This window comes from Magallana gigas, chromosome 6 (genome assembly GCF_963853765.1).
Source record: "Magallana gigas chromosome 6, xbMagGiga1.1, whole genome shotgun sequence".
NCBI classification, from domain to species: Eukaryota; Metazoa; Mollusca; class Bivalvia; order Ostreida; family Ostreidae; genus Magallana; species Magallana gigas.
This window is the reverse complement of record NC_088858.1, coordinates 45461870-45486789: the sequence shown is the minus strand read 5'-3', so window position 1 is coordinate 45486789 and position 24920 is coordinate 45461870. Positions and strand designations below refer to the sequence as shown.

Sequence of the window (24920 nt, the reverse complement as noted above, 5' to 3'; positions counted from 1 at the left end):
AGATAGAAAATATTTGGGAATACTGAATACTGCTTTTCTGCTAAACTTTATAATTTTGAGGAAAAATATTGTAGAAATGATACAGAAGCACTTGTTTTTACCTCAGTATTTAAATTGCTTTCATCTTACATCTGCCATTCTCCGGTAATAAGCAAAGAATCTGCTGATCCAGAATTTTTGCATTTTTATTACATTTGAAAAAAAACATTGTCAATTTTCTGCAGCTCTGAAATACCTTCAAGTAATATATATTGAAAATATTCATAACCTATCAGTGCTTTGGGTAACTATGTCACTTCAGGCATGTGTAGTTTTTCAAAATGTTCAAGACTATGTATACCCTCTGGAAAAATTGTATTTAGGTACCTGATATTTCACATTTCACATTTATGAATTAAAAGGGAAAATAATTGGACATGTGGAACTGAATCTTTTGTCATAACCCCAGAACATGATGCACGCACAGTAAAGGTCTTTCATGGTTTTAGGTGATAAATATACTGATTTTGTAATGGCAGGGATAGAGTGTTTGATGATTTGATGGGGTATGTGGTTTGAATTTGACCCAGCATTGCCATTCACAGGAAAATGTATTGGTAGAAATTGATTGACTTTAAGGCAGCGTTCTCTCATTTTAAACCACAAAGATGCTAGTGTTCATTTGTTTCAAGTGCCATCAGTCGACAGAATTCCATTATGAGAGTCTTTGGAGGAAACAAAAAACAGTGGCCGTGGTTTAAAGCAGAGATTAAAAAAGAACCGGGGAGAGTTGAGGGGAATTAGTCTAACAAGCCACGAAGCTTGAAGATGAGGCTAAAACCGTCAGTTTATGACAGATGGGGTGATAGGACGATGATGCGGTTATGCACCGCAAGGAGAACCGCCGCATAATTTAAATTTCAGTCTCCTCTCATGTGCAGTATGCTGAAGTAATTATAAAAAATGATCTTCTCGAGTCGTGGTCATTTCTTGGCCCCCAAAATACAAGACAAAATCACTGATGTGTAAAATACAAATAAATAGCGTGCTCCATCGCTTACAAAACTTGATGATGGAGAGACTCGGGAAGTTATCTCTTGATTTTTTCATGAAAAAGCACAAAATTAGCTGTCACTTTTTTGTAAGCGTAGCAGAAGATTGATCGTTAATCCAATACAGAAAAAAATGAGTTTTTTGAGGGATATGACATTGAATTAGCCAAGTGAATCTGTTGTGCAATTTCAATAAAAGGGTCTCTAATAGAAATGATGTGGGGAGATAGGAACCAAGCCTGGCACTTTTCTTTCTTGTCCTCTTTTTTTATGGACAGAAAAGGGATATTTTTCTTCAATAAATTTCAGAAATGGAAAACAAACATGACTATTTCTCATTAATGTTATTTGTTATAAGTGTCTTTGGCTTCTGCGTCATGAGTCACTGTGTGAAGAAATAAAATCAATAGTCTTCTTTTTTAAGTGGTCAAAAGCCCTGAGGTCTTTATTTTTGTCAAATATTTTCAAACTGTCTCTAAAATTAAGAGATCAGGTACCTGATATTTAATTGAATAAGGGAAAAAAAGAAAGTAATCTTAGATGTGATTTTTATACAAATCTATGGTATTAGATGACAGGTGTAAAATATTGGTCAAATGCAAAATAAAAAAGTTTCAGATTTGTTAATGTATCAAAATACATATATATGGCAAATGCTTTAATTAGCATGTAGATATACAAGTATATATACCATTTCAATATTCTATTTAATCATGACATTGCCATCCAGATAGTGCAGGTTGATTTTTCTAACAGTCAGACCAAAATGGTTTTTTTACATCCAAGTGGACCTAAATTAATCAAATATTGCACAAAAGATTATGTGTGGATTAAGTGTTTTTATGCCCCAAAATTCAAAGTTATGAATTCAAAGCTTTAGAAATTGTCTTAAAGATAGATTAAAAGATATCAAATTCAAACTCGCTTTAACTAACATGTTCAGTTTTTATATAAACACTTATAAGATTTGGTGGTTTTTTTTCTTCAAAAAATAAATTTAAAATGGGGGTAGGAATTGGACCTTATTGAATATGGTTCTATATAATATAAGATATGTGCATGATAAGATTACAGTAAATATGAAACCAATCACTGTGAAAATCTTCAATTTGGTATATACATGATTGTATATATATTATAGTATGTATCTTCACTCATTCAGTTTGTCAACCCTGATAAACTGTAGAGTCTGTTATTTTTAGAGTAGAAATAGAATTATGATGCATAAATAAATGTCAATTTTATTGACAGTATGTTCCAGGATTGTCAATTTTAAATGTAAAAGGCTGCATACCTGCTACCAAGAAAAGGATTATTAATTGTCCGTTGATAAAATGGACTGCTAGAAAAATGAATTGAGATCACCGTTAGTCCTAGAAATGCTTTTCTTAAAAGACGTTCGACATCTAACAAAAATACTTGATGTTTTAGTATTTCACTATTTATTTAGTTGAGTGTTGAGTGATTTAGTATTTCTTAATTTCATACAGTTAAGTGATAATTTAAAGACTTTTATGACCCCCCCCCCCCAAAAAAAAGAAGAAGTTTTTTGACCCTCCTGATCTGGTCAAGCATTGCAACCATAAAAGAAATTGGCCTGCTTGTAAGGCAAGCCATTAAGGGACACAAATGTCATCTTGGAAAATGCCTAACATTCCTTCCCTTTACCCCAACAGCAATTCCAGGGGATACAAATGGCCATCAAAATTGATCTTGGGGAATTTGTAGTGTGGACTGGAGATTTGAAATATTCATACAAAGCGGGAGGCCCAGTATTTTGATACATTCATAAAAGCCATTTTTCCATGAACTGTGGCAATTCGCATTTATGGGCAGAAATCAGAAAATGACTAGATATTGTAGATTTATTCATGATGTGACAACAGAAATTAATCGCTTATTTCTGAAGAGGAGTAATAATCGGTGAAGGGAGAGAGAGCAATCCGCAGTCATAACCTATTCAATCTCATAATTTCTTCCGATGCAAATTACCAGCAATGGCTTGACATTAGAAATATGGAAATTTTATTTCTGAGACTTTCTTTGTCCTGATTGCATTTCAGCCTCGAAATTTACAGCAATAATAAAAGAAAATTGAAATATAATGAAATTTAGTCTTTCATGACAAGTCTGTATTTTTTTTTTGCCTTTTTTATGACAAATATGATTTGGAAATTAATTTGGCTTTTGACCTTTATTTGACCCACAGACTATCTGAAGATAACCATTTCTGTTTTATGTTTTTCAGATAGCAACGAAATATATTCCTGTGGAAATGGCAACAGTGGACAGTATGTATTAGCATTGTTCTCTTTAATCACCCTATTATATTTTCATTTTGTCAGTGATTGGTTACTGAGAAATGGGAATACACAGGTCCATTATACAGAACACACAGTTTATCACTTAATATTGCATTCCAATTTTGACCTTATGTTGTTTAATGAGCATAAACAGTCTTTCTGCATTTTTAAGTGTTTTGAATTAACGGTTTGTAGTATTATTGTGTTTTGAACATTTGCAATTGTTTCATGGTACTTTTGGTTGGTTAGGACACAGGTTTTCATATGGCCTCTGTAATATAAATAAATGTTACTTTTTAAGAATTACGAGTTTATCATGTTGTCATCTACTTAATATGAAAAATAACAAAATGATTAAATGCATAACATTCTACAAACCCCGGAGCTTTAAGAAAAATGTATTTGAAAATCATGAAAAACTTCGACATCATTTTAAGAAAATGCCTCAAAGAAAACTTACCGGAGAGTAAATTATATGTTATGTGCAATGAAGACATTCAATCACTTTACTACTGTATTACTATAATACAGCGGATTTCATGATTCAAACCAAAAGTTCTTGTTAAGAATTCATAGATAAAGAGTTTTACAAAAGAGGAAACATCCGATTTCATTTAAGACTACGGGCATACAACAGGTCAGGGCTCGACATTAACGCTTGTCCGCTTGTCCGGTACCAGTTAAAAAATATACGGACAAGTGAATATTGCTTGCCACTTGTCCGACTGGACAAGTGCATTTTTATGTAAAGAAGTCTCCAACATTTTAAAAAGTAAAGAAAGTTTTGTGATAAGTTTATCTGTAGTCCCGTTATAAGTTTATCGATTAGTTATTTTGAATTTGATCCTGACTTCAAATTGAATCAATTGAGTTACTCTTGATCGGGATTGAAGTTCACTAATTACAAACAACTTTCAATATTGATCTGTAAAGATGTGGATCTTAGTTCTTACACAGTACCAAACACACATGTTATCAAAAAGAAAGGAAGAATAGGTAGCAAAGATAAACTTAAAAGGATTATGGAAAGAAATGTAATTTACATTAGGTTTCATTCATCATTGATAGACTATGATGACTTTTTAGCTCACCTGAGCTGAAAGCTCAAGTGAGCTATTCTGATCACATTTTGTCTGTCGTCCGTCTGTCCGTCTGTCCGTCCGTCTGTCCGTCCGTCTGTCCATAAACTTTTCACATTTTCAACATCTTCTCAAGAACTACAAGGCCAATTTCAACCAAACTTGGCACAAATCATCCTTAGGCAAAGGGGATTCAAAGTTGTGAAAATTAAGGGCCACACCCGTTTTCAAGGGGAGATAATTAGAAATTAATGAAAAATTTTGAGAAATTTTCAAAAATCTTCTTCTCAAGAACCAGAAAGCCAGGAAAGCTGAAACTTGTGTGGAAGCATCCTCAGGTAGTGTAGATTCAAAGTTGTGAAATTCATGACCCCCGGGGGTAGGATGGGGCCACAATGGGGGGTCGAAGTTTTACATAGGAATATATAGAGTAAATCTTTAAAAATCTTCTTCTCAGAAACTAAACAGCCAGGAAAGCTGAAACTTGTGTGGAAGCATCCTCAGGTAGTGTAGATTCAAAGTTGTGAAAATCATGACCCCCGGGGGTAGGGTGGGGCCACAATGGGGGGTCGAAGTTTTACATAGGAATGTATAGAATAAATCTTTAAAAATCTTCTTCTCAGAAACTAAACAGCCAGGAAAGCTGAAACTTGTGTGGACGCATCCTCAGGTAGTGAAGATTCAAAGTTGTGAAAATCATGACCCCCGGGGGTAGGGTGGGGCCACAATGGGGGGTCGAAGTTTTACATAGGAATATATAGAGTAAATCTTTAAAAATCTTCTTCTCAGAAACTAAACAGCCAGGAAAGCTGAAACCTGTGTGGAAGCATCCTCAGGTAGTGTAGATTCAAAGTTGTGAAAATCATGACCCCCGGGTGTAGGGTGGGGCCACAATGGGGGGTCGAAGTTTTACATAGGAATATATAGAGTAAATCTTTAAAAATCTTCTTCTCAGAAACTAATCAGCCAGGAAAGCTGAAACTTGTGTGGACGCATCCTCAGGTAGTGTAGATTCAAAGTTGTGAAAATCATGACCCCCGGGTGTAGGGTGGGGCCACAATGGGGGGTCGAAGTTTTACATAGGAATATATAGAGTAAATCTTTAAAAATCTTCTTCTCAGAAACTAATCAGCCAGGAAAGCTGAAACTTGTGTGGACGCATCCTCAGGTAGTGAAGATTCAAAGTTGTGAAAATCATGACCCCCGGGGGTAGGGTGGGGCCACAATGGGGGGTCGAAGTTTTACATAGGAATATATAGAGTAAATCTTTAAAAATCTTCTTCTCAGAAACTAATCAGCCAGGAAAGCTGAAACTTGTGTGGAAGCATCCTCAGGTAGTGTAGATTCAAAGTTGTGAAAATCATAACCCCTGGGGTTAGGGTGGGGCCACAATGGGGGGTCGAAGTTTTACATAGGAATATATAGAGTAAATCTTTAAAAATCTTCTTCTCAGAAACTAAACAGCCAGGAAAGCTGAAACTTGTGTGGACGCATCCTCAGGTAGTGAAGATTCAAAGTTGTGAAAATCATGACCCCCGGGGGTAGGGTGGGGCCACAATGGGGGGTCGAAGTTTTACATAGGAATATATAGAGTAAATCTTTAAAAATCTTCTTCTCAGAAACTAAACAGCCAGGAAAGCTGAAACCTGTGTGGAAGCATCCTCAGGTAGTGTAGATTCAAAGTTGTGAAAATCATGACCCCCGGGTGTAGGGTGGGGCCACAATGGGGGGTCGAAGTTTTACATAGGAATATATAGAGTAAATCTTTAAAAATCTTCTTCTCAGAAACTAATCAGCCAGGAAAGCTGAAACTTGTGTGGACGCATCCTCAGGTAGTGAAGATTCAAAGTTGTGAAAATCATGACCCCCGGGGGTAGGGTGGGGCCACAATGGGGGGTCGAAGTTTTACATAGGAATATATAGAGTAAATCTTTAAAAATCTTCTTCTCAGAAACTAATCAGCCAGGAAAGCTGAAACTTGTGTGGACGCATCCTCAGGTAGGGTAGATTCAAAGTTGTGAAAATCATGATCCCTGGGGGTAGGGTGAGGCCACATTGGGGGGGAGGGGGTGTTAAAATTTTACATAGGAATATATAGAGTAAATCTTTAAAAATCTTCTTCTCAGAAACTAATCAGCCAGGAAAGCTGAAACTTGTGGGAAGTATCCTAAGGTAGTGTAGATTCAAAGTTGTGAAAATCATGACCCCTGGGGGTAGGGTGAGGCCACATGGGGGGGGGGTGTTAAAGTTTTACATAGGAATAAAGAGTAAATCTTTAAAAATCTTCTTCTCAGAAACTAATCAGCAAGATGAGTCTTTATAATTGTTAAGACTTTGGCTCCAGGACAATTCTTCGGCCTCACAAGAAGGTTCAGAGTTTGATGTAGCTAAATATCCCATATATAAACAATTGTAAAGGATCTTTTTGAGAACTGCAATACTCAACATGTGATATGACTATAAAATTGAAGCAGGCAGCTATTTTTTCATTAGAATCTTTTTGTATTACTGTTTTGAGTTATTGCCCTTGATTTATTGATTCTTGATTATTTTAATTAATGCATCCACTGTTAACCAATTGATGTGATGATTATTTTTATACAATAATAAATATTCAATGTATATAAGTTGTTCTGCTTAAGTAGTTTTGGGTTAAGCTGGATTAGTTTGTTTATTTTTGATTTCCAATTTTTAGATACTATGAATTATTTTAGGCTGGCACATATATAGGGACAGTGTCTATTGCATTGCAATGAGCGACTGTTTGGGGTTAAACTTGAACAGGTACGGAGAGTTTGAGGGTGTTGACCTCCCTGCTCTTTCTATTCTTCGTGTTTTTCTAACCAACGATACAGAATATGCGGTCATTTCTGCCCTGTATCGCATTAATACAAATATGCGGTCATACCTGCTTGTATTGGTGGTGGTTGCGGCGGAGCACTAGTGTATGGTCATCCCTGCTGGTGTTCTGGCCTTTCTAGCGCAAGTGTGCGGCACTCCCTGCGTTAGGTTGAGCTGTTGGCGCAAGTGTGAGGTCATCCCTGCTTGCGTTATCTCTGCTTGCATTAACGTTGGTACCTGTTGAGTTGCGTAGGTGTGCGGTCATCCCTGCCTGCATAACGTTGAGTCCCTATATATGTGCAGGAGCGGTGATTAAAGTCTGCTCTTGTAAATATTTTCAGCAATCAGGGCTATCCAAGTTCCAAGGGGGAAAAATGGATTTTATTTATACAGGATCTACATGTATTAATGTACATTGTCCAGATTGTATTATGACTCCATTAAGCTGACTTTATCATACCTATTGTTCCTCAGGTGAGCGATGTGGCCCATGGGCCTCTTGTTATGTTTAGTTTAAAAAACAGATGAGAAATCAATTTAAGAGTTACATGTATTTTAAAATTTAAAATGTCTTGTAATTTGCCATGACAAAGCTACAGCTGACAAATCATGTTTAATGTTATATGGAACCAATACATTTAGGAAAGACACTTTAAGTTTCCATTTAAGAAGTCAGGTTATTAATTATGGCAAGAATAATCGATAAATGACTTTATTTTAGTAATACAGAACTGTAGTTTTCAAGTTGACAATATTTGATCTTTAATACTGAAAATTTTTTGGACAAGTGAAGTTGAAGTTCGGACAAGTAAATATCTTGGTCACTTGTCCGAATGGACAAGTAGGAAAAAAAGTTAATGTAGAGCCCTGCAGGTGGGTCGAGTCAAATATATCTAATCACACCTGTATTGCTGTTTCATTGTTTAACTTGGTACAATTCTTGGGGTCAGTTTTTGTGGACTGTCCAAAATGCATAGGTCTGTGCATTTTGTATACATATACATTTAGAATATTTATACCCCCGCTCTGAAGGAGAGGGGATATACTGTTTTACCCTTGTGTGTCTGTCTGTCTGTCTGTCCGTAACAAAAATTTCTGTCGCATTTATCTCAGCAACTATTTATCGCAGATGCTTGAAATTTTTACACAGTGTTTGTTAAGGCATGCCATATCGTGGGATATATTTTTGTACCAATCGGACGCCAACTTCCTGTTAAAATGACGACTTTGCTTATTTTTTTAACCAAAATTTTCAAACAAATTTTCGTCAAAGAATTCTCAGCAACTGTTTATCGCAGATGCTTGAAATTTTTACACAGTATTTGTATAGGCATGCCATATTGTGGGATATATTTTTGTACCAATCAGACGTCAACATCCTGTTAAATGACGACTTTGTTTATTTTTAGCAAAAATTTTCAAACAAATTTCCGTCAAAGAATTCTCAGCAACTGTTTATCACAGATGCTTGAAATTTTTACACAGTATTTGTATAGGCATGCCATATCGTGGGATATATTTTTGTACCAATCGGACGTCAACTTCCTGTTAAATGAGTACTTTGTTTATTTTCAGCAAAAATTTTCAAACAAATTTTTGTCAAAGAATTCTCAGCAACTGTTTATTGCAGATGCTTGAAATTTTTGCACAGTATTTGTATAGGCATGCCATATCGTGGGATGTATTTTTGTTCCAATCGGACGTCAACTTCCTGTTTAATGAGTACTTTGTTTATTTTTAGCCAAAATTTTCAAACAAATTTCCGTCAAAGATTTCTCAGCAACTATTTATTGCAGATGCTTGAAATTTTAAGACACTATTTGTATAGGCATGCCATATTGTGGGATATATTTTTGTATCAATCGGACGTCAACTTCCTGTTAAATGACGACTTTGCTTATTTTTTAACCAAAATTTTCAAACAAATTTTAGTCAAAGATTTCTCAGCAAATATTTATTGCAGATGCTTGAAATTTTTACACAATATTTGTAAAGGCATGCCATATCGTGGGATATATTTTTGTACCAATCAGGCGTCAACTTCCTGTTAAATGACGACTTTGTTTATTTTTAGCCAAAATTTTCAAACAAATTTCCGTCAAAGATTTCTCAGCAGCTATTTATATCAGATGCTTGAAATTTTAATACACTATTTGTAAAGGCATGTCATATTGTGGGATATATTTTTGTATCAATCGGACGTCAACTTCCTGTGAAATAATGACTTTGTTTATTTTTAGCCAAAATTTTCAAACAAATTTTCGTCAAAGATTTCTCAGCAGCTATTTATCGCAGATGCTTGAAATTTTTACACAGTGTTTGTTAAGGCATGCCATATCGTGGGATATATTTTTGTACCAATCGGATGTCAACTTCCTGTTAAATGAGTACTTTGTTTATTTTAGCCAAAATTTTCAAACAAATTTTCCTCAAAGATTTCTCAGCAACTGTTTATCGCAGATGCTTGAAATTTTAACACACTATTTGTTTAGGCATGCCATATTGTGGGATATATTTCTGTACCAATCGGATGCCAGCTTTCTGTTAAATGTCGACTTTGTTTATTTTGCATATTCACATCAGTGCGGGGGTATCACTAGTGAGCATTGGCTCACAGATATCTTGTTTTGTTCGATTCAGTTTTAGTATTTGTTAGGATTGATTAAATTCGATTAGATAAAAGTTTATGTGTATGGGGATTGTAGACTTGTTTTTGTGACAGAGCTGCATGGGGTCCTTACCATTTTTATAGGAAGCTTGGAAGGACTATGCTGAAAGGACTATGTGCAGTTTTATGCATTTTTTGCCCCCAAAATTAAAGTTTTATAAAGCGTTTTAAAAATAAGGGTGAAGATAGTTAGAATCATATTGAAAATAAGGGTGCAAAAGGTTATCACCACAGTGACGTCATAATGTAGAAATGAGGTCTTGAAGATTGCCTAATTTAGATAAAGTGATGTTTTGAAGCAAAATATGGGTGTTTTCCGATGGTTTTTCGACTGGGAAACATTGAGCGGAGGCTTGCTCAAGTACCATTTTTTAGTATAATGTGTATAATTATCTGAAGAAAAACATATGTTAAAATCTTACTTGAGCAGACCTGCGCTCAATACTTCCGAATGCAAAATATTAAGCAAAAATGAGAATATTTTCATCCATTTGCAAATTTGCGGGAATAAGGTCATAAAGCTGACGACATAGATAGATTGCCAATGAGCAATGGTGGCTAAAATCAAGATTAAAGTGATAGGCGCCCACTGTATTATGATTTATGAAGATTTGATTTTTATATGACACTATTTAAAAATTAGTTAAAATTGGGGGCAGATATTAGACCATATCGCACATAGTCCTTTGAGGTTTTCTTACAATTTTCTTGCAATCTTGGCGCAACCTTCATTAGTGGATTGCTTTAACTATATTCTATGTTAGTTACAAAGGAACTGACTTTTTGGAATTTTTAAAAAAATAAATGAACATAAACTTTAAATTTAGGGATATGTCCAAGATTTTTCATTTTGAAAAGCCTCAATTATTCTGTCAGGTAATTTTGACCAAAAATATTGTGATGGTGTTATAAAAACTGTACCAGCTAGAGTGTTTAAAAGACTCAATGAATCATATTACCACTCTTTTTCAATTAAAATCTCTAACTTTTCCCTCACTCAGATTTAATCTGTTCTTTATTGATGTATTATGTGCATTTTTTTTTTAAAGTTGCCAAAAATTGAGGTCAGAAGAAACAGGCAGATTACAAAACAATGTATTTTATAGTTAACCACTTAGGAAGCTCCTATTCAAAGTCATGTGTGAATTGCCATGTGCAGTCTTTTTTTTTTTTTTTATTCAGAAAAAAGGTTCAATTTTTATGGAACAGTTTATCTTTATTCATTAAAGCAAAAGTCCCTGCTGTATTCGAACTTGGTCAGTTGAGCAAGACTATTATACCAATTGCTCTACTGAGATAGACACCTGAATTTGGCAATATAAGCAGTACTTTACAAGAATTACCCTTAAATATTATGACAGATGTATTTAAACATAACGTGTACTTTTAAAATCTAGGTATATGTGGTACATGTATAATTGGTTTGACCTTATAATAACATGGTTCTTAGATTGCTGTTAGAGGCCAAAAGTACTATAAAATAAATTAACTCATTCAAAAAGCAAAAATGCTTCATAGTCTGGTGATTAAATGGTCAGACAAAAAATAGGCTACTGATGAAAATGCTTTAAATTTTCCTTTTTGTTTTATATCAAGTAATTTATAAAGAATGACAGTTGAAGTAGAGTAGAAATGATCCTAGTGCTATCTGATGGCTGTATAGAATGGGAGTCAAGACTCCTGAACCCTGATGCTAGCCCCAAATAGCCCAGTCTTAAATACAATATGATTTCCTAGCCTAATCATTACATCTTTTAATGAAATGCCAAGAAAAACAAAAGGAAATGCAAAAAGTCTTAGATTAAAAGATTGCTGGAGACAAAACAGTTCTGATTCTGCAGGAGAAGGTAATTACTGAAGTCTCGTACAAGACGACTGGGTCTGACAAAACATTGTCTCCTTATTAACCTTGGGTCCACCGCCAGTCATAAGAGGTTCTCGCCTGGTGACAAAGGATCAAATATCATATTTTTGCAGTTAGTGTTGGATAGAGAAAAAAAGAGCAATTCTAATAAATATGCATTAGGGCTTTAAATGGCTTTTTGGGGCCCAGTCTGAACATTAAATACTTTAAATCGCATGTATAGACGTACTTACATTGGAACAAAATTTGTTTCTATTTGTTCTTTATTGTCACAGAAAATAACTGCAAACTAGAGAAGGAGATGAAAAAGAATATAAAAAACGCAGAAGTGAACTTGGTTCTGGGTCTTGATTGTGTTTTCACAGGTTGGACCATGCTGCGGGTGTTTGGACGTGTCAGTTTAGATCATGTGATAATTTAGTTTGGGTGAGCATGGGTCTTGGGAGTCTATTGTGAGATGTCTCGGGGGTTACGGTACTATGACATGCGGTGAAGGCCTCCATCACACCACCAGTAATGAAAGGGCCCTCCAAAATGGAAATAATCTCTCCTATTGCAGATTAAAACCCAACTTTTGTCACTAAAATTCATACATTTTTAACAGGAGCTAAATTGATCTTTCCAAGGGTTTTTTTAATCCTCTTTGTACCTCAATTCCATGCATGGTTTAAAGATCTTGAGTGTCTCAAATTTAGTTTGCTTCAAAGTAACACTTTGGTTTGTCATGTAGACTTCTAATAGATACCTACTGGTACTTTGTCGGGTACTATCAAAGAAAAATGAAATATTCGACCATTCTTCAATTAAGTGGTAAAGTGTTAAAAGTAATCAATGATACTGAATGCTGTAAATTCCTTATTAAACGCGAGGAATTAATATCCGCGTAAAATCATGAGAAGCCTGTCTCGCAAATTTGAAAATCTTGCTTTTAATTTTTGAACATATGTCAACGACATGAAACTTTGATAAAAATTTCGGCATTCGCGATTTTATGTTCTCGCAATTTGATGGAAAATTGTTGAATTGGGGAATTAAGTACTCGCATAAAATAAGGAATCTACAGTATTGATTAAGATCATAAAAAGTAAGACAAAAGCATTTCTGAAGATAGTTTTGATTGATCAATGTAAGCATGATTATTATAACGCTAATATTAATTAAACTCTCAAGGTTAGGGTATAAACAACCATTTCTGCTGATTTTATTAAACTTTAGAGTCTAAACAGCCTTGTAGTTGCAAGGTCTAATGAAAAAAAGTCAATTTCATGCAGGCCATAATAATGTTCATGGTTGAAAACTGTGCAACACAAAAGCAACTTGAAATCAAAGTTTGTATAGTAACTGTCTAAAGTACAGTGAAACTCATTTACAGTAAACACACATAATTGGAATTTATGCTAACACTGAAAGTAGTTTCATTCCCATGCTAATCTAAAAAATGTTTCATAAACTGATCGGATATAATGATCGAACTACATTTATCCTGTTGTCAGAATCGTTTGTCCCTAACACTTTGCTGTAACCATGATTTAGGGTACCACCTCAACCCTATCCTGATAAATATTGTTTTGCTTATCTTTATTATTGTTTATATCTGTGAAAAAAAGACCAAACCCTTGGAGCAAACAGTTCACCATTACTCAGATTAAAGTCAGGCAAATAATCAGGGATCTCTGTTCATGTAGAGTTAATTCCTATATTTGTCAAAGTCATATTCTGTACTGCAAATTCAATTTATAACTGTAGGTCATAAATGTCACCGGGTTCATAGAAATGTATTCATTAAACAAAAAACGTGCACAAATTTATGACCGCTTCCACACGAATCCTGTTCTGTTGCATGATTGAGGACGATCCCTGGTGGCCAGCAGTGTCTAACCAGGCTTCTCTAGGTCTGCCCACTAACGCAATCTTGGTGACAGCCAGTGACACAGGAGGCTAATTACTGGTGTAGGGAGGCCTAAGTAGACCCAGCTTCCCTTACATGTGGAGGTGATACCTCCCATAACAGTAAATGAGATGAAATTGATTAGGATCAGGCCTGACGACAGATCTTCGGTCCCTCGTGGCCACTTCATAGTGTGCAGTTCTGGTTGAAAATTATGAGAGCTATAAATTTGGCACAGTACTTGTCAGAAATTTCTCACGTGCTGCGGCAAGACTAGATGCAGGCTTTGGGCCTGTCTCATTAATGCATGACATTTTTTGCTCAAGTTAATTTGATTTTCGGTTTATATCATATCACCAAAAAATACAGAGTAGTTAAAATATTGATTCTAAATCATTTTCCTTTGAACCAAGCTGGGTATTCAATTTCCTTGTGTCAATCTGGAGTTGTTATTTTGCAGGCAACTATTAGATCTTTTTGGTTATTAAATGAAGATGGGTTTTAGTTTCATAGGAGTGTTCAGTGCAAAATATAATGTTGAATGGGTTACTTTGAAGAAGGAAAAATGCTGGTAAAAACAAAGCTCTTGATTCTCTTAAAAAAAGGGAAACTCATTAAAAGCCCTTTTTCTTGTGAGAAATGTTACAAAATGCCCCCAAAAGATTAATAACTGTAAAGTTCTTTCCTTTCAATTAAAAAAAAAAAGTTAAACTTAATTATAGAAGACCTTGGATTGGTTTTGACTGTTTTATATAAATCATAAAGAATTAAATGTCCTTCCGAATGAAGAAAAATGATAATTTTGATTGATTCATTGTTATGTTATAAGATTTATCAAGTGATAATTTGAATACGATTGCAGAAAGAAATCTCGAAATCTATGATATTTTGATACAGATAAAAGAAAGGAAACGAGAAACCCTTTAATGATGTTATGACTATTTTTTGTAGACTTGGTACAAATGTCAAGGAGCTCCAGTGGCAACCAGAAAGAGTTCATCTCTATGACAACAACCCTGTGACCTTGCCAGATGTGGCGGGTGTGGCTTGTGGTGGCAGACACTCCATGGTTTGGCTGTCCAATGGCAATGTCTTTAGCTTTGGCAATAATTTCCATGCTCAATTAGGTTACGATTACAGGAGCAAAAACTACAAAGAAAATCAGGTAAATATGTTGCTTCATGTTGAAATTGTATGTTACCTTTGTACTAAGTAAAGATTGGCATGGTAGCTTCATCAGATAGTAGATAATGGACCATTCTATATTGTCTGTATTATTTCTTTCCATACTGATGAGTATTTTTTTTAACGAAAATTGCATTTTCTTAAATTGTTGCATTCGTTAAGTGTAATGACTTGTAAATTCACTAATGTTAATAAAAGATCTTTTTTATTTACCCTTTGTAAAAATAAAAATTGGGCTTCAAATTATATTCACATTAATGGTAGTTGGATTTGAATTTTGATCAGTCACCCGAGTCGCTTATAGATGACCAACTGTTTTGTGATCATGCAGTGCTGTCCGTTTTCATCCATTGTGGTTAAAGAAACTGAGTATATATTCTGAGTAATATAATCAACGAAACCTCCACTAAAGTTGTACATCAAGACCACAACGTTTCTAATGCTAGGGGGTGTCAAGTGATCTTTTCAAATCACCAGTCTGTCCATCTGTCTGTTCGTCCTTCTGTTAACTTCATATACACCTATATACAGCAAAGGATCATTACGGTATTAAGAATCTAAATTGTTAAAATAAGGACTAAACCCTTTAAATGGGTGTTAATCACAAAAATGTGAAAACAAGGTTGATGGTATCTCAAAAACTGCATTGCTAAAATTTAAATTGTGATATTGTACAGTCAAGCATTTTGATGTAGTTTAAAATCTGTACTGTTCAAACTGAGACCTCCAAACAAAAATAAAGTACTAGGGCCCAGGAGGGACTCGAAGTTCAACATAGAAATTTTTTGGGAAAAATCTTTTTATAAAGAATTTGTGTTACTACAATTGCAAGCATCTTGATAAAGCGTAGAATCTGAATTGTTCTTACTATGTTCCTCGAATCAATGCATGGGCCCCAAGAGGGGTTCAAAGTTGAACATAGAAATATTTGGGAAAAAAGTAAAATCATATGGGGTACCATTTTGATTTGATTGAATATTTATTCACAATGTTGGTGATAAGATCCTTGATAGTCTTTCATCTTCAGACAAATGTACTCCCATCTGGGAGAAAGCCAGTGTTTAATTGCAACCCTGGACAGTTACAACAAGGGGGATGGGATGGTTTGGACACATATGCAATAAAAATTGTCTGATATCTTGAAAATTCATTGAGATCCCCACCAACACTTATGTAACTCTTCAGACTACTGGACCTCTTGTCCAAAAGATATACCTTAACCATATTTGATTAATATTATGTGGTTACCTCAAAATTAGACAACAGTGAAATTAGATCAGAAATGAATTGGTAACTGATTCAGAAATATTTTATTTTATTTTTAATTGGTATATTTTCAAAAGTTTCCTTGGTTACTTTGGTGACCTATTGCATTGTACCCTATGTAAATCATTCATAATTGCAACTGTTCTAGTAATTGCAACAGTTAAACATGGTTAATTTCTTCTTTGAAACATTTGAATGAATTTCAACCAAATGTGTTTGGTAGCCTGTTTAGAGATAGGAAAGTATAGATTAAGAAATGAAGAGCCCTTGCCCAAGTGTCATGAAACTTTACATTACAATAATTTGAGTGATTTGTAAAATAGTTTAACTGTTGTGTTGTGTTATGCCCAGGTAACCATTAAGGCCCAAGGGCCTTTTTTCTTATTAAATGATTGAGTAGTTGCATACATCAGTGTTATAGATATACTGTATGGATGTGTATGCATATTAAACAATTGTATGTTTTATTAGGAATTTCACTTACCCCCAATCAAAGGAGTGCAGGAGAAAGTCCACTTTAAAAATAGAAAATCTTCAAAACATTGCAGAAAAATTATGGTGATGAGTGGAATGATTAAAAACACCCTCCTCCTATCCTAACATGAGTTTCAACAGCACACCAACTTTTTATTTTGGAAAAATTTTATAGCTGTTTGATTTATATCTAGCCAATTTTGGATTCACAGGCAGAGTTTTCCCCAAACCAAGAATATATACCTTTAACCCACTTGTTATTAATTATGGTCACAAAGACTTTCTTCTGATAAATATACTTTAGTATCCTTCTATGAAAATTTCTGTGTGTGCTCTTGAAACTGAACAAAATCTTATAAATAAAAGTGTGATGGTATGGTATGATTGATATGATACACCTATGTATTTTGATGCTGATATTTCCCATATCTACACTTGCAAATAAAACACTGTTTGTCACTTTGCATCTTACCTTATATTCACCATTTCTAGTGAAGATTACCACCAAGTTTACCGTCCACTGTTTGTGTAATGGTTGACCACCCACCATTTATATCAAAATTGACCATCCACCATTTGTATTCAAGTTAACTATACATTGATATCTCAAAATTCACAATCCACAATTTGTATTGATATTTCAAAATTTACAATCCACTATTTGTATTGATATCTCAAAATTTACCATCCACAATTTGTATTCAAGTTAACTGTACATTTATATCTCAAAATTTACAATCCACAATTTGTATTCAAGTTAACTACACATTGTTATCCCAAAATTTACAATCCACAATTTGTGTTCAATTTAACTATAGATACATTGTTATCTCAAAATTTACCAACCACAATTTGTATTCAAGTAAACCATACATGGTTATCTCAAAATTTACCAACCACAATTTGTATTCAAGTAAACCATACAATGTTATCTCAAAATTTACCAACCACAATTTTGTATTTAAGGTAACCAAACATTGTTATCTCAAAATTTACCAACTACAATTTGTATTGTTATCTCAAAATTTACCACCTACAATTTGTATTCAAGTTTACCATCCACCTTAAGAGTTCAGGTTTACCACCCATAATTTGTATCTAGTTTGTATTAAAGTTGACCTCCCATCATTAGCCTAAAATATGTACCATGTATATTGATGTAATATTTACCATTTTATTTACTTTTGTCTTTTGTTTTTCAAACATGTTAATGTTCTTTCACTGTTAGTATGCAATGTTATCCTACATGTCACAATATATAAAGTCCAAGGCTATTTATGAGTATAATTATTTTATTTACTGAAGGTAGTTGTGATCTATACATGTATTCTACAAAGGTAGATATATTTTAGGTCCAAGGTCAAAGTTTGTAAAATTAAATGTCATTAGATATTTAGTTAAATAGGAAAGAAAATGTAAGACCTATAATGTTGTTTGATAATTAACATATATCAAAACGAATCAAAATAACACATGTATAATACATTACAAATCATTTCTAGGGCAGTTTACAATTTACAAACTGCTCGGCAGTTCATAGAGAAAAGTTTAAACAGTAAAAAAGTTTTGTTAAATTGTATTACATGCCATTTAGGTAACTATTAAATATATGCCATAATTTAATCTTTTCAGGTCAAGCCACATCTTCTAAAGATCCTTATTCATAGACCAGTGGTCCAAATTTCTTGTGGAGAGAAGCATTCATTATTCAGGTTTCAAGATGGAACAATTGCATGTGTTGGGTAGGTTAGAATTAACTTGTAGGGAAAGTGAACATTGAATGTTCGTCAGCAAAATTGGTATTTTATTTATGTTACCATTTATATTTGATATTCTTTTTAGGAAAATGAACAGGAGAATGAATTGCAATAGAAAAAAATGAAGTGGAATAAACCGATTGCTGTGTATGGTTTATGATTTGATTGCTATTGCAGGTCTAATGCTAATGGTCAGATCGGAAACGGGACTCTGGAGGAAGTCACTGTCCCTGTCCTGGTGGAGATAGCCGATCCAGTCAAATACGTAGCCTCGGGAGCCAATCATAATCTAGCAATCACTTGTGAGTATTTCAGTTCAACACTGGCTATCGATGAATCATGGCATGCAGATGAATTTTTTTTCTCTTTTACTCAGCATTAGCAGGTTTTCTTCAGGGAAATAACTCCACTTACTAGCTGTTGGTTTCTTATTTCTTTTATTGAATTACCTCCCTTTTGGTGTAAATTGTGAGGCAATATTTGCGATAAAGATTCTTAAATAAAGTGAAGACCCTCTACATATTTTATGACCTAGTTTAAAGCAATAGTTTAGAATTACAATATAGCAGGTGTGATGGTATTGCATGTAGATGTTTAGGCTCTGTCTGAGGAAGTCGCAACCTTCGTCTGGAAGTTGCAACCTTCATGTTTCCTAAGCCCTCTTGCTGATAGTAAACAGATTTCTCCCCTGTCACTGATAGGAGGTGTGAAATCTAATTTATAATTCTGCGGCACTGGTACATGATAGTCACTTATTATATTTCAAAAGACTCTTATTATATTTCAAAGGATCTGTCCTGGTTTTTTGAGATATTTAATGAAGGGAAAGTGCATCTGGGCTTGTAGTATTTTTTACCTCAAACTGTATGGTAACACAGCAGCCGACTGCTTATTTTGGGCTAATTAATTGATTTTTTGTCCTTTCGAGATGCGTTTGACAGTCAGCTGACATTTTTATTCATAAAGATGTTGTTGTAACAAAAATCTTTACAATTTGGTCAGCTTAGACATATAGTTTCAGCCTCAGTGTCGATGTTCTAAACCATACTGTATATTAACACAGCAATATAACTTGCACTAGTTGTTCTTTTAACACAATTGATTCATTTCTTGATTAAACTGATTCACCTGGAACTACATGGATCTGAAGGGCAAATCAGTCTTGAAATTGTAAAAAAAATTATGATGCATAGTAGTTTTAGAGAGGCATATAATCAGCTGGTACAATAACATACAGGTATCTGTGTGTGTGTGTCCTCTGTCAGGTTACAGTCAGCTGGTACAGTAACATACAGGTATCTGTGTGTGTCCTCTGTCAGGTTACAGTCAGCTGGTACAGTAACATACAGGTATCTGTGTGTGTCCTCTGTCAGGTTACAGTCAGCTGGTACAGTAACATACAGGTATATGTGTGAGTGTCCTCTGTCAGTTTACAGTCAGCTGGTACAATAACATACAGGTATCTGTGTGTGTCCTCTGTCAGGTTACAGTCAGCTGGTACAGTAACATACAGGTATCTGTGTGTGTGTCCTCTGTCAGTTTACAGTCAGCTGGTACAGTAACATACAGGTATCTGTGTGTGTGTCCTCTGTCAGGTTACAGTCAGCTGGTACAGTAACATACAGGTATCTGTGTGTGTCCTCTGTCAGTTTATAGTCAGCTGGTACAGTAACATACAGGTATCTGTGTGTGTCCTCTGTCAGGTTACAGTCAGCTGGTACAGCAACATACAGGTATTTGTGTGTGTGTCCTCTGTCAGGTTACAGTCAGCTGGTACAGTAACATACAGGTATATGCGTGTGTGTCTTCTGTCAGGTTACAGTCAGCTGGTACAGTAACATACAGGTATCCGTGTGTGTCTTCTGTCAGGTTACAGTCAGCTGGTACAATAACATACAGGTATCTGTGTGTGTGTCTTCTGTCAGGTTACAGTCAGCTGGTACAATAACATACAGGTATCTGTGTGTGTCCTCTGTCAGGTTACAGTCAGCTGGTACAGTAACATACATGTATCTGTGTGTGTGTCCTCTGTCAGTTTATAGTCAGCTGGTACAGTAACATACAGGTATCTGTGTGTGTCCTCTGTCAGGCTACAGTCAGCTGGTACAGTAACATACAGGTATCTGTGTGTATGTCTTCTGTCAGTTTACAGTCAGCTGGTACAGTAACATACAGGTATCTGTGTGTGTCCTCTGTCAGGTTACAGTCAGAGGGTACAGTAACATACAGGTATCTCTGTGTGACCCCTGTCAGGCTACAGATGGGCCCTTTTAATCATGTCATGTTATGACCCCTTGTGAATCAGATATAGACAATATGTATGGGTTCCTGGGGTCTCTAGCAGCACTTCCCCTGTGCTGGTTACATCTGGTGCTACCTTTGACAGTGTGTGTGGGGAGGGGGTGGGTAAGGCTTTTTAATCAAACAAAATATTTTATTCAATATAATATATTGAATAGGATTAGGCAGCAGGCACATCCTATTTTTGCCTTTTCCCAACATCAAGGTCAAATGAACAAATTGAAATGTTAATGCCAGGCTTTGATACATACTGCACTTAATAGTGGGTAGTCAGGTTGACTAGATCTTCATATAAATTAATTACAATCCAGTTCTCTTAACATTTAAAAATATAACCATTGCATTTATTACTGTGTCTCCTAATTGTTTATCCTTTATAGGATTATGAAGAATTTCTTTTGTGATAATCTAGAAATATACAGCTGTTATCATCAACATCTTTTTGAATTTGTTAGGGGATTATTGAATTGATATATTTTTGTAATGTAAAATCCATTTCACCATGAAGGGCTTTATTTTGATAACGTGTTTTTCATCAATTGATCATACTATTGAGATGTGGGCGTCAATATTATTTGATCTAAAAATTTTAAATGAGAGTATTGAGCAAACAATTTGCAATATGATTTTCAGAAAAAAGATTTGCAGTTGTTCGCATTTTGCTGAATTTGTTTTATTATATAGATCTACTGTTTGATAAGTGTGTGTTTATCACCTACATTCAACACTCGGTTCTTTAGAAATATGTTTCTTTATACAAGGTTAAGGTCATAGGCTAAAAATGTGTATTAATTTTGTATAGCTGAAACCAGAGATGTAGCCCAATTAACACTTTGCAATAGTTGTTTCCCATTTTGGGGTCAACTCAATTAAAGGTCAAAAGGGAAAAACCCAACCTTCCGCTTCTTTATGTAACCAAATTTTTGGCATCCTGTGATGATCTCTCTCCGACATTGTCAAACTTTCCAAGATTAATATGGTTTTCATCATTGAACTTTTATTTAATTAATTAAGCTAGGTGCATGAATGAATTTCTGAAATTGTATTGTCAAACATTTTTCATTGGATCTATATTCTTCTATTTTTTTAGCATTGTACCATCTACATTTGATTGTCCATTATATTGCATTTTTTGACAGTCTTGTATAAAAAAATATCCTTGGCATAAACCATAAACATTAACATCTATTCAGTAGCTCAGCATGCATAATTTAAAAATGTTTCAGAACCTGGACGAATTTCTGTCCTCTGCTTGTAACCATAGTTACCAAGCTGTAGAATGTCCAGCCATTAAATACCGATGTTATATTTATATAAAATACTTGTACATTATTACTAATCAGTTAAGATATATTTGTTAAATTACCGTATAACGGGTATTTTTTACGTGCTGCTAATTTTTACTAATTTTTACGAGTTATATAAAACCGTAAAAATTAAACGCGTAAATTTTCACAGAAGTAAAAAAACACCGCACGTAAATTTCTACATCGTACGTATGAGAGTAATGTTCATGACCTTCAGCTCAGTCCCTGACGGCTGTACATGTGCATGTAGGTATATTTGGGCGTTTTTGGTCAGGTGGTGATAACAGTTCAGATCTTTCAGTCAGTCTTGAGTATTTTTTAAAACTACGTATAAATCCACGTTAGTAGCTAGATGTCTTTTTTGGTTTGGAGAGAAAAAAAGAGAGAAATTTTTTTTGAAATGAAGTTGTCTTTCTTTTTTTCCCGGTAAATCGAACTGAGACGAGCACATGGTGTACAACAATGATGATACCCAGATAAATAGGAATAAATAAAGTGTATATCACATATAAAATAAAGGTAAATGTATAAAGTAAGGATGTCAACGAGTACCCGGTTAACCGGGTACTCGATCGAACGTCAGAGTATTGAATACTAAAATCAGTACTCGGTTATTGATTGACCGATTTGACATCCCTAGCTATAAATATAAGGAATTGTTAACAGAAAAACGATTTTCTGATTTGTATATGTATGTGTCAACTGTAACAAAGTCATGGTGAAATTTCCACATTTTACCACAGATGATTTTAATTTTTACAGACGTGTCCAATTCGTAAAAAAATAACGCGTAAAAATTCAAATCACCCTATTTTATGACGAATTCGTAAAAAATTACAGCAGTAAAAATTACCCGTTATACGGTATTGTTAGCCTATTTTCTGATTCGGCAATAGATTAACGTTCTATTTAATTTCTAAAAAGTAAAAATACACTTCTAATACCTTGTACTCAAAACATTTTTCACGTATTAATGACTAGCTGATTCAACTGTGTATATTAATATCAGTTAATAACCATAATATGAAAAATGAAAAAGTTCATCAAGAACTGGATTTCAAGAAACTAGGTAATTAATGCTATTGTTTTATTTCCTCTAACGAGAAGAATTTGTTAATTGTTCTTGCCCTTTAAAGAGTTGTTCAAATAGATGTTGTGGTAAATTCTTTATGCATTAAAATTATAATGATTACTCAAAGTACATTATTTAAGTTGCTTTTTAATGTTGAAGATTATCAATTTGTAATACAAAATTGTGAAACTTAACATTTGAAAAAATTTTAACGAACTATTTGCAATTATTTTATTTCATTGCATGACTAGAGTAGCCTATTATTGTCTGTTATTTGAACACATCTTGTATACTACATGCACCTGAAAAAATCTGAATTAAATATCTAACCCTGATTTTCTTTATATCTTGGTGAGAAAGACATTGTGGTGATTCATTTTTTAAATAATGCCCAGCATACCCTTTGAACCTTGGGAGTTACAAAGTTACGACAAGTCGTGTTCTTTAGCTGATAAGTCATGATTACTTTTTTTATTCTCAGAAAGACCAAAAGAAGTCCCCCAAAGATTAATGACTTCATTAAATATGAAAATTGTCACCAATAACAGGCCAAGCGAATTCTTGTTTTTGCAAGTGACCCAGCAAATGAGGCTTTTAGACATAAACCACTATAAGCCGCAAGGTGCAAGAGAGTGAAATGTCACAGGTGCTGCAGGCTTTACTGATGAAGCTTTCTAAGTGATTAGATTTATGTAAAAGTTAATTGGGCCTTTGTCTTGGGTCACATTTGTTATTATGTAGATAGAGCCTGTGGAGAGGGTAGAGAGACCGTGATTCATTCTACGTAATTCATCTGTATGAACCTTGCTGCATCTCAAATTGTAATTAATTTGTGCAGACGTTTTCTTCATTAATGAGTGTAAATTCATTAATTAACTTTTCAATTTACCTATTATAGAGCACAGAAATAATTATGTTTTGGAAAAAAAAGGTATTGAGTATAAACATAATTAATTGGAGTGTTCACAAGCTAGCACCTGGACTCTTCTGTTCCTTGAAGTAACCATCACTGTTTTTTACCTGTCCATACAAAGAAGCATCCTATATGTATGCTGCTGCTTGGTTCATGCTATTTCTGTCCTCAGAAAAGGTGTCGGGCCATGTTGGCCTTTTTTTTCAAACATGTTCAACTTGTAGCAAATTACAGGCAGATTTGGACGAAGACCCTTAACATGTTGCACCTTGTTAGAATTAAAGAACAATTTCTCATAAAAATGCCAACCTTGGAAATTTACAGAGGCATAAATGTCTCCAAATATCATCAAGGGACCCATGCAAATACCAGGTTGAACATTTTTTCCTTGTTAACACGCATGTTTATAAAGGAGATAGGAGCAAGGGCGTGATAAATTATTGAAAGATGGGGAGAGGCTAATGGGGAGATATTCTTATGAATGGTGCAGATTGCATCTTGATACACCCTAGTTATGACTCAAGTTTTTCATCTTTCAGAGTTATTTAATCATATCTCACCTATCTCGCATGTTGTGAAAAAGAGCCGTGTTCATGCTGAGCTGAATGTATATCTGTTTGAAAAACGCAAAGTATATCATCTGATCATCGTTTCGGTGTGCACTAGGGTTTCATTATCAGGCCATTAGTGCATAAAATGAATGCACAAGGAGCAAACTTCTAATGAGTATCACATCTAAGTCAGCTTTCTCGCTGTCATTTACATAAAAGAAGGAAGTTTTGCATTGTCAAGCCCTACCACCTTTTGGAAAAAGACTAATTGCATTGAAAATCTGTTTTTTCTCTTCAGCAGTGTGAGATAATCATTAAGAGATTCCAGATCTGCTTATGAATTTATCACATTTTGAAGCAAGAAAACATGCACTAATAGATCTCCAATATCTTCATAACTTCAGATCCTGGACCATATAG

The 24920-nt window shown here is 34.5% G+C and overlaps 1 protein-coding gene across 1 annotated transcript in view; it reads left to right on the top strand.

Annotated features, from left to right (window-relative positions):
• The first annotated feature begins 3245 nt into the window (after nucleotides 1-3245).
• Nucleotides 3246-24920, top strand: part of LOC105348352 (uncharacterized) — a 43323-nt gene continuing 21648 nt past the window's right edge. Inside the window, exons 1-5 of the mRNA XM_066086656.1 lie at nucleotides 3246-3322; nucleotides 14626-14839; nucleotides 16597-16683; nucleotides 18232-18341; nucleotides 18534-18658. Coding sequence (XP_065942728.1) covers nucleotides 14741-14839; nucleotides 16597-16683; nucleotides 18232-18341; nucleotides 18534-18658 — 421 coding nt within the window. The 5' untranslated portion in view covers nucleotides 3246-3322; nucleotides 14626-14740. The remainder of the gene's footprint in view (nucleotides 3323-14625; nucleotides 14840-16596; nucleotides 16684-18231; nucleotides 18342-18533; nucleotides 18659-24920) is intronic.